This window comes from Physeter macrocephalus, unplaced genomic scaffold (genome assembly GCF_002837175.3).
Source record: "Physeter macrocephalus isolate SW-GA unplaced genomic scaffold, ASM283717v5 random_1389, whole genome shotgun sequence".
Lineage (NCBI taxonomy): Eukaryota > Metazoa > Chordata > Mammalia > Artiodactyla > Physeteridae > Physeter > Physeter macrocephalus.
The window spans coordinates 1-8,613 of NW_021146518.1; the positions used below are offsets into that span (position 1 = coordinate 1).

Sequence of the window (8,613 nt, forward strand, 5' to 3'; positions counted from 1 at the left end):
GCCCCAGTGCGAGGGGCACAGGGTAATCATCGCCACCCCCTTCCAGAGCTGAGGACAGTGAGGCTGGGGGTGGGGGGCTCGCTCGGGAAGGGGCTGTGGGCAGAGGTGAGACCCCCCAGCAATGGGTGGGGGCGGCCACGGCCACAGGGAGCAGCAGCCCCTCTGGGCGAGTGTGACAGGCAGCAGCCATGCAGCTCTGCCCGGCCCGACCCCGGAGCCCTGGCTGGCGGCCGGGTGCGAAGGTCGGTCTCTGGTCGAGCCCGTCCACGTTCTGCCCCCATTAGCCTCCCCACAGCCTGCAAGGAGGGCGAGGCCCTTAGCCCCTTACCCACATGGCGGGGGGGCAAAGCCGGGATGCCCACGGTGGGGCGGGCATGGACCGGCCCCCTCTCCTCCCTAGGCCATGAGCATCCGGGAGCAGATCGGGTATCCCGACTACATCCTGGACGAGGGGGACAAACACCTGGACGAGGAGTACTGCAATGTGCGTGCCGCCCCAGGCAGCCCCGCCTGTCCCCTCGCCCCAACCCAACCCGCCCCGCCCCTGAGCCAGCCCCCGAGGACCTTGGGCCCTCAGCTACCGGGGGTGGATTCCGTCCGTAACTCAGCCACCTGGCCCCAGGCTGGGGCCCAGCATCACCTTCCATTACAGGTGGGGAAAGCATGGCTGGGAGGGCCTTGGATCTTTGCCCAGTAAACGCACAGAGCCAGGGCTGGCCCCTAGTCCACCTGCATCCAGAGACCGTGGGCCACATTTGGGACTGCCTGGCGAGTCCTGAGGCCAGTCCCCAGCCGCCCTTGACCTCCCTTACCCCCGGGCCCCTCGAGGACCCCGCACGCATGCCCACCCGTCTCCCGTAGCTGAACTTCTCGGAGCACCTGTACTTTGAGAACGGACTGCAGAATCTCAAGGCTGGCGCCCAGCGGAGCCTCAAGAAGCTTCGGGAGAAGGTGGACCAAAACCTGTGAGTGGGGCTGGCGTGGGGGAGGGGGGGAAATGGGCCAGCGGGGGAGGGCGGTGGGTCTGACTCAGAGCCCCCCGGCACCCGCCCTCTGCTTGTGGGGTCCCAGGGAGAAGCCCGGGCTTTGGACTGGCCGAGACCCTGCCCTGGCCGTTGGCCGTGCTGGCCTCGTGGCATGACCGCTGTGCATGGGTGAGGGTGGGCTCTGGTCAGCCGAGTAGGGGGACCTGGGGGGCAGGCCCAGGAGACCTGGGCTCTGAATGACCCACTTGTCTATCACAGCTGGATCATCGGGGCCGCCGTGGTGAATGCGTTCTACTCCCCAAACCGAAACCAGATTGGTATGTTCACCCCGCCCCCCATGAGCCCTGCCCTCTTGCCTCCGGAGCCTCGGTTTTCTCCTCTGTAAAATGGGGCAGGGGATCATAACCTTTACCTCCGCGACTGTGAGGTTAAATGACAGGACGCCTAGGTGTGCCCACCCCGAGCCTGGCACACAGGTATGCCCACTGCAGCTTATTCCGTCCCCCACCGCCTCCTCACCAGTGTTTCCTGCCGGGATCCTCCAGCCCCCTTTCTTCAGCAAGGAGCAGCCACAGGCCTTGAACTTTGGAGGCATCGGGATGGTGATTGGGCACGAGATCACCCATGGCTTTGATGACAACGGTACGGGGCTGCCTGGGGGTCCGAGCTGCACCTCCAGTCACAAACACCCCTCGCACCACTGCGCGGGGCCCTGCCTGGTTCCCACCTGGTTCCAGGGGCCTCCAGCTGCCACCCAGCAAGGCTGGCTTTCCCATAGGGCTAGACCAGCAAAACCTTCTGAGGGCAGCCCCGTGTCCCCAGGGTCCAGTGCTCCCCTCCCCTGGGGTTTAGACAGTGTGGACGCCACAGCAAGGGTCCTTAGTCCACGGTGCCTCTGGGACCCCAGGCCCTGACCTTGGAGATGGTATGGACACCACTGAAGCCTTCCGTCCCCCAGGGCCCGAGCAGCCCCGTGACAGGGGGCCCGTTCTCTGCTCACATGAGCTCTAGACACCGGGGTTCCCGGGAGGACGTGGGGGAGAGGCTGACGCTGGGCAGGCCGGGCCTCGTGGGCAGCCCCCCGCCCCCGTCCAGGCCGGAACTTCGACAAGAACGGGAACATGATGGACTGGTGGAGTAACTTCTCGGCCCAGCACTTCCGCAAGCAGTCGGAGTGCATGGTCTACCAGTATGGCAACTACTCCTGGGACCTGGCCGGCGACCAGAATGTAAGCGGCCCACCGCAGCCCTGGCCTGGGGGAGGGCGGAGGAGGGGAGCCCCGGCGCCCCCGCCATCCTGTCTCCCGCCTGCAGGTGAATGGCTTCAGTACCCTCGGGGAAAACATCGCAGACAATGGAGGGGTGCGGCAGGCCTACAAGGTGCGTCCAAGCTGGGCCCCCGAGGAGGTGGGGCGGGGAGCGACCAGGTCCAGGCAGGGACAGCCCCTCAGCGCGGCAGGGACTGAGCACCTCCCAAGCCCAGGCAGATCCTGGGACGCTTCTCCATCTGACGGGGAGGCGGCGGAGCCCTGGGGGAGCCTGCCCGCCAGAGGCGGGCAGGCCCACACTTTACCCCAACCTTAGTTGAGGACTCCGCGCTCTGGGGAGACCACTGTCCACTGCCAAGAAAGGCAGTGACAGTCACTGAACGCCCGCCAGCCTCAGTGACACCCCTGCAGCAGCAGCCTCGGGCACTGGGTGTCAGGACGCTCGTTCACGTGGCGGGCTGCCCGGGCGGTGGGGTCCCACCGAGCCCGGGGTCGGTGCTCAGATGGTCCCTGGGGTTCTCAGAGGCCCCACACTGCAGGGGCAAGACCCCCCCACCGGGGGAGGCCCGGAAGCCAGACCTCCCTCCCGCCCCGATCCAAGGACCCCGGAGCCCTGGCCAGCCCGGTGCTGCCCCCAGGAGGGCAGGCCCTGGCCCAGCACCCGTTTGGTGCCCACAGGCTTACCTAAAGTGGGTGGCGGAAGGCGGCAAGGACCAGCAGCTGCCAGGACTGGAGCTGACCTACAAGCAGCTGTTCGTCCTCAGCTACGCATAGGTGGGAGTCAGTCCCCTGCCCTGCTGGCTGGAAACCGGCTCCCCACTTCCATCCTTGGCGAGCCCCCACTAACGCATGCCTCCAGGGACACCCTGGCGGGAAGCCAGGCAGAACCAGAACTAGTGAGCCAGGAAGGCTTCCTGGAGGGAAAGGATGGGGGCGGCGTTGGAGCTGGGGAAGATTCAGATGTAGCTGTGGAGGGAGAGAGGCAACCCGCTGGCTTCCCTCCCCCCACCCAAGAAGGAGCAGGGGGGTCCTGGCGGGACTCCTTTGTGCCCAGAGAGGAACCAGGCCGCACTCCCTCCGTGCCACAGCCCTAGGGGCGCCCCCTCCAGGATCCCCTCTGGTCCTCCTTGCCCCTGCACCCCATCCACCCGCCCCTCCTCCAAGTCCCGCAGCCACGCCCCTCGTGCACCCACAGGTGTGGTGCGGGTCCTACCGGCCCGAGTTCGCCATCCAGTCCATCAAGACTGACGTCCACAGCCCCCTGAAGTACAGGCAAGTGGCCCCCGCGCCCTGCGCCCGGGCCGGCGCCGTCTCAGGCTCCTCCGTCCACCCGCAGGGTGCTGGGCTCGCTGCAGAACCTGGCCGCCTTCGCGGACGCGTTCCACTGCGCACGGGGCTCCCCCATGCACCCGAAGGTGCGATGCCGCGTCTGGTAGCCACGGCCGAGCAGCGCTGCGCGGCCCACGCCCACCCGCCGACCCGAGGTGTCCCGTCCGCGCGGAGACGGTGCTGCCGGCGGGGACCCGGCGTGCGCCCCGCTCCTGGCGGCCAACCCACCCGCGCCCGACCCACCCGCGCCGCGCCCCGCCTCCGCGCCCGGCCTGGAGCGCGACCCGGGCCTGAGCCTCCTCCGCGCCCGCCCGCGAGGATCTACACCGCCCACCACCGCAGCCCTGTAGACACGGTTATCGGTCTTCGGCCCACTCTCCAAAGCGCGTCCTCCTCAGATGTCCGGGAGCTTCAGACTTGAGCTAAGTAAACGCTTTAAAGCAGTCGGCTGCCTTGTCTGTGTAGCAGAGCCCGGGGCCGGCCGTCGGGGCGACAGTACCTGAGAAAGTGCCCCACTCTCCCGCTGCACCTGCCGCTGACTGCTGGTGGCCAAGTGAGGAAATGGTAGGGCGTTCCTGACAATCTCCCCAGGGTCTCTGTGCTGGGGGCACAGCAATGACCACGATGCCCCCAAACACCCGCCCTCGGGGATGATGGTTCAGGGAGGGAGAGGGGCTCCTGACCCAGGAAGGAGCTGAGTTCCAGGAGAGGGGTGGGGGGATCCGAGCTGCAGCCCAGAATCTGGATGTTGGGTTTTGTGTAACTGGAAGCCAGTGAGGGGTTAAACTTTGTCACCTGCCCTGAGTTTTTAAATGACCACAGAGAGGCTCTGTTGGGGGCCGGGGACGCTGGGACGCCAGCTAGAAGGCCACTGTGGTTGTCCAGGCCTGGACCTGGGGGCATGGAGGGTGCTGAGAAAGTCATCTGAACTCAGACGAGAGAGCTCCTGACGGGGCAGGACAGGAGTTCAGCTCTAGACCTGTTAGGTTTGAGGTGCTTGTCACCTCCCCACCTCGTGACAGGGGCATCGGGACATTCCCCCCAGGCTACCCCCCACCCCCAGCGGGGCGCACATATGACAAGTCCCACGTGAGTAAAGGGCCTGCTGGCAGAGCAGCCCTTTCCCTAAAAGTCCCCGACTGTCCACCAGACGCCAGCGGGTGGAATGGAAACCATCTCTTCCCTGGAAACCCAGTTAGCTCCCACTGGATGTGAGCTCTGACCCCCACCCCTCCAGGCCAGGCTCCCGCCTGGGGCTTGGGCAGTTTCCTCTCTATCAGACGGAGCCCATCCCACCCTCATCTCCCACACCCTGGACCTGTTCTCAGACCCCTGACCCACATGTGCCAAAGGCCTGAGGTCTCCAGGGAGGCTGCAGGGGCGCGTCCGCCACCACCAACCCACCAGGGAAAGCGACTCTGCTAGCGGGGAAGGTGACGCCTCGGGATGCATGACCGCCCCGCTGGCCTGGATGAATCCAAGCGCGATCAAGGCCGGGATGGCCAGGGCTGCCAAGGACGCAAGATTCAGAGGCAATGAAGAAACACTGTCCAGAAACTGCAGTTTAATGCTCATCGCTGCCTGCAGACCATGCAGAGTTCAGCCCCAGCCCAGAGATTCCGGAATTTGTTCACATCCAACTCCCAGTGTGCCCAGGGCAGGAGACTCCGCCCAGATCCTTGGAGGCCCGGGGCCTTCACCTTGAGCACGCTTCCTCATCACACTGCGGAGCCAGCAGAGGCCCCATCAGCCTGGCCACACTCCCTGGGGCCAAGAGCAGCTGAGCCCACCCTCCAGGGGTCTGTGGCCCAGGTAGGAGGAGGAGTGTGCTGGACAGTCCCCTCCATTCGGGGCACAGGAGGTAGGCCACCAGCACCATGCTAAACTAACGTGGGCAACGGTCACCTGGGACAAACCCCAGCCCTCCCAGGCTGAGAGGACGGGCCCCTCCTCTGCCTTGCAGCCCCTGACCAGCCCCCTGTCCCCCCTGGAGAGGACCCTGCTGTGCCTGCCCATCTGGCCACCCTGCCCCTGGCCCGTCACCGCCAAGTGGGGTGGCAGTGACATCCTGGGGCTGCTGTGAGCCCAGAATCACATAAAGCCAACAAGGTCCAGCTCAGCATCTGGCCACAGCAAGCGTTCCACCCAGGGGAGGTGGCGGGGGGCCGGCGGGGAGCGTTCTTAGCGCAGTGCCCGCCCCAGGCCTGGCTCACCTTGGGCGGCTCACTGGTACAGACCTCCGCAGAGATGCCCAGGGCCTGCAGGATGCTCTCCTGGGGGGCGTAGTCACCTGGAGACTTCTGGACAAAGTGTAGCAGCACTTTGTCACCACCTGCAGCCGGTTGGGGGGAGGGGGTCGTCAGGGTGCCCCTGTGTGGCCACTACCCCACCTGGTTACTGAGATGAGTGAGCTGTTCTGGCCACAGCCCGCCCAGCTAGGATGACACTCAAAGCTGGGCCACTCCACCAAGGGGGTAACTGTGCCGAGATCAATAAGCCGGAGGGAGGGAGGGTCAGGGCAGGGTCAAGTTCATCAAGAACTTCTCACCTGAGTATGTGGCCCTGCACCCCTGACCCCGTGACCATGCGGTGGCCCCTGATGCCTCTCCCCTGGCCCACCTTTGGCAACCACCAGCAGCCCTCCGCTCTGCAGCAGATCCCCGGAGAGATTCCCCTGGATGCCGACAGCCTTGGCCTGGGGGGAGGGGAGCAGGCCCAGGTCAGTCCTAGACAGAAGCCCCTGCACCTGAGTCCCACACGACCTTGGCCGTCACAAACCTTGGCGGCCACATCACGAACAGGCTTCCCCAGGGCGGCCGGCAGGATGCTCAAGCTGTTGTACCTGCCAAGACACAGCTGGCTTGTCCAGGCTCTGACTCTTCACCAAAGACTGAGCCCCAGCGCCTGCCCCCAGTCTCCGCACAGACCAGTTCTGACAAGCAGGCCCCAGCCCATCTCACCAGGGGCTCAGGAGGCACGGGGCAGCCAGGCCAGCAGCTGGCCCAGCCAGGGGCAGCTGCCAGAGCCATGGGGCACCCAGCCTGTGGGCTGTCAGGCCTGGGGCCCCACAGAGGGTGTGGGGAGTATGGACTGGGTGAGCCCAGGGGTTCTGGCTCAGCTGGCACTGCCAATCAGAGGAGGCAGCCAGCCGGTGGCAGATGCACCCGAGGTGGCTAGGGTGGCCCCTGACTGGGGCACTAGGCCCAGGTGCCCTCTGCAGCCAGTTGTGGGGAGGCCCTGGGTGAGAAGCCTAACCTACAGCCCATAATAAACACTCGGCACCCAAAAGAGAGCCCGGCAGGGCTGGCTGGAGCAGTGGATGCCCCCAGAGCCCGCTTGTCCAGGGAGAGCGGGGAGGGGAGAAGAGGAAGAAGGGAGCAGTGAAGCCCCGAGCCCCCAGCTCACCGCTTGAAGCCCAGCTCCTTGTAAAACTGCTTGCTCTCATCCAGGTAGAGCTCTAAAAAGCAGAGGCCACAGGTGGGTGCCCCAGGCCCACCTGCCCCCCTGGCTCACCCTCCTGCATCCGGCCTTCTGTCCACCCTTGGTACCCAGCTCTCCCACCAAGGACCAGGAGGGGCAAAGCAGGGCTGACTGTCCCCATTGTTAGAGGAGAGGCAGAGGCCCAGAGGTACAGGTGGAAAGGGAGAAGCAGGACTTGTCTGGACTCTGCCACTGGGCCCAGGGCTCTGTGAGGGGAGGGGTCCAGCGGCGTGGGTCGGGAGGCAGCGCAGCCTGGGCTCTGGTCCCAGATGCTCCTTGGGGAAAGCATCCGGGGAAGTTCAGGATCTGGCTCCTGGGGTGGCGAGGAGCTGGCAGCTGACCCAGTAAAGACCTTTGCCCTGGATTGCAGGCCAGAGTCACCACTGAGCCCTCCACAGTGGGAAGAACATCATGTCTGGGGCAGGCGGGTAGAGGCCACAGCCGGGGAGGGAAGGGGAGGGGAGGGCACACGACACAGGAGCCTATCAAGGCCGCTCCTGGAGAAAGAAGGGCCTAGGCTGGGCAAGAAGGAGGCAGCGAATGCCCTGAGTTTGAGGAGGGGTCTCAGGGCGGGTTGGGCATTTGGGGGCGGGGGGGCGGGGTGCTGCAGGGGGAGGAGGGTGGGGAGTGCAGGCACCTCCCGCGAAGTAGCCACCGTCCAGGAACTCCTGCAGGCCCAGGGCCTCGGGCCCCACGCCCACCAGGCGCACGCCGTGCTGGTCCAGGAGCCCCTTCAGGCTGCTGAGGTCCCGGGCGATCCAGCGACACACCATGCAGCCGAAGCGCCGCAGGCCGGCCACCACGCACGCCTGCTCCTGCCACAGGCTCCGCAGCTCCACGGCCTGCGCCGGGGCGGGTGAGGGGCGCTGCCGGACCACCGCCCGTGCGCACGTCCTCACCCCCGGCCCCGCTCCCGCGCCCCGTGCCCCCGGCCAGCGCCGCGCGCGCCCAGCCTGCGCCCCCAACTCCGCCCTGTGCCCCGGCGCCGGCCTCGGATGCCGCTGCCAGGTGCCGGGGCGCACCCACCACCCTGAGCCCGTCCAGCCTCACCTCCCCGGTCACCGCGTGCTTCAGGACACACGCGCCCACGCGGGCAAGGTCCACCGTGCTCATGGCGGCTGCCGCCCCGGATCCCAGCAGCAAGCCCGCTCTCCAGCAGTCCGCTCAGGCTTCAGTCCTGCGCGCGGCCCGGCTCCGTCCCGGACACGCCCCCAGACCACCGCCCCGGCCCGCCCCCTCCGCCCTGGCCCCGGCCCCGGCCCCGGCCCCGGCCCCGGCCCCGGCCCCGGCCCCGGCCCCGCCTACCGCAGCTGCCCGTAACTCCGTCCCGGACACGCCCCCAGACCACCGCCCCGGCCCGCCCCCTCCGCCCTGGCCCCGGCCCCGGCCCCGGCCCCGGCCCCGGCCCCGGCCCCGGCCCCGCCTACCGCAGCTGCCCGTAAGCAAAATAGGCTCCCCGGCACGCATTTTGTATATGCATGAGCCCGTCAGCCAATGGCGCCGCTGGTAGTGGGCGGAGCTTGGCGTCTGGGCTGCAGGCACGCGGTGCG

The 8,613-nt window shown here is 67.2% G+C and overlaps 2 protein-coding genes across 2 annotated transcripts; one reads left to right on the plus strand and one right to left on the minus strand.

The window, feature by feature from the left end:
- The first annotated feature begins 188 nt into the window (after window positions 1-188).
- Window positions 189-3,690, plus strand: LOC114485394 (membrane metallo-endopeptidase-like 1). Its single transcript, XM_028486735.1, is given in 10 exon segments — window positions 189-242; window positions 401-484; window positions 862-965; window positions 1,245-1,303; window positions 1,509-1,628; window positions 2,082-2,215; window positions 2,301-2,366; window positions 2,933-3,028; window positions 3,450-3,526; window positions 3,591-3,690. Coding segments are annotated over 10 exon segments (894 nt in total).
- Window positions 3,691-5,138: 1,448 nt separating this feature from the next.
- PRXL2B (peroxiredoxin like 2B) lies at window positions 5,139-8,287 on the minus strand. The gene is made up of 7 exons (XM_024125657.3): window positions 8,114-8,287; window positions 7,701-7,905; window positions 6,989-7,040; window positions 6,362-6,425; window positions 6,203-6,278; window positions 5,797-5,915; window positions 5,139-5,306 (listed from the first exon to the last, which is right to left on the minus strand). Exons 1-7 carry the CDS (start codon window positions 8,174-8,176, stop codon window positions 5,280-5,282), a joined length of 606 nt encoding a protein of 201 aa, XP_023981425.1. The 5' UTR covers window positions 8,177-8,287; the 3' UTR covers window positions 5,139-5,279.
- Between the last annotated feature and the right edge of the window lie 326 nt (window positions 8,288-8,613).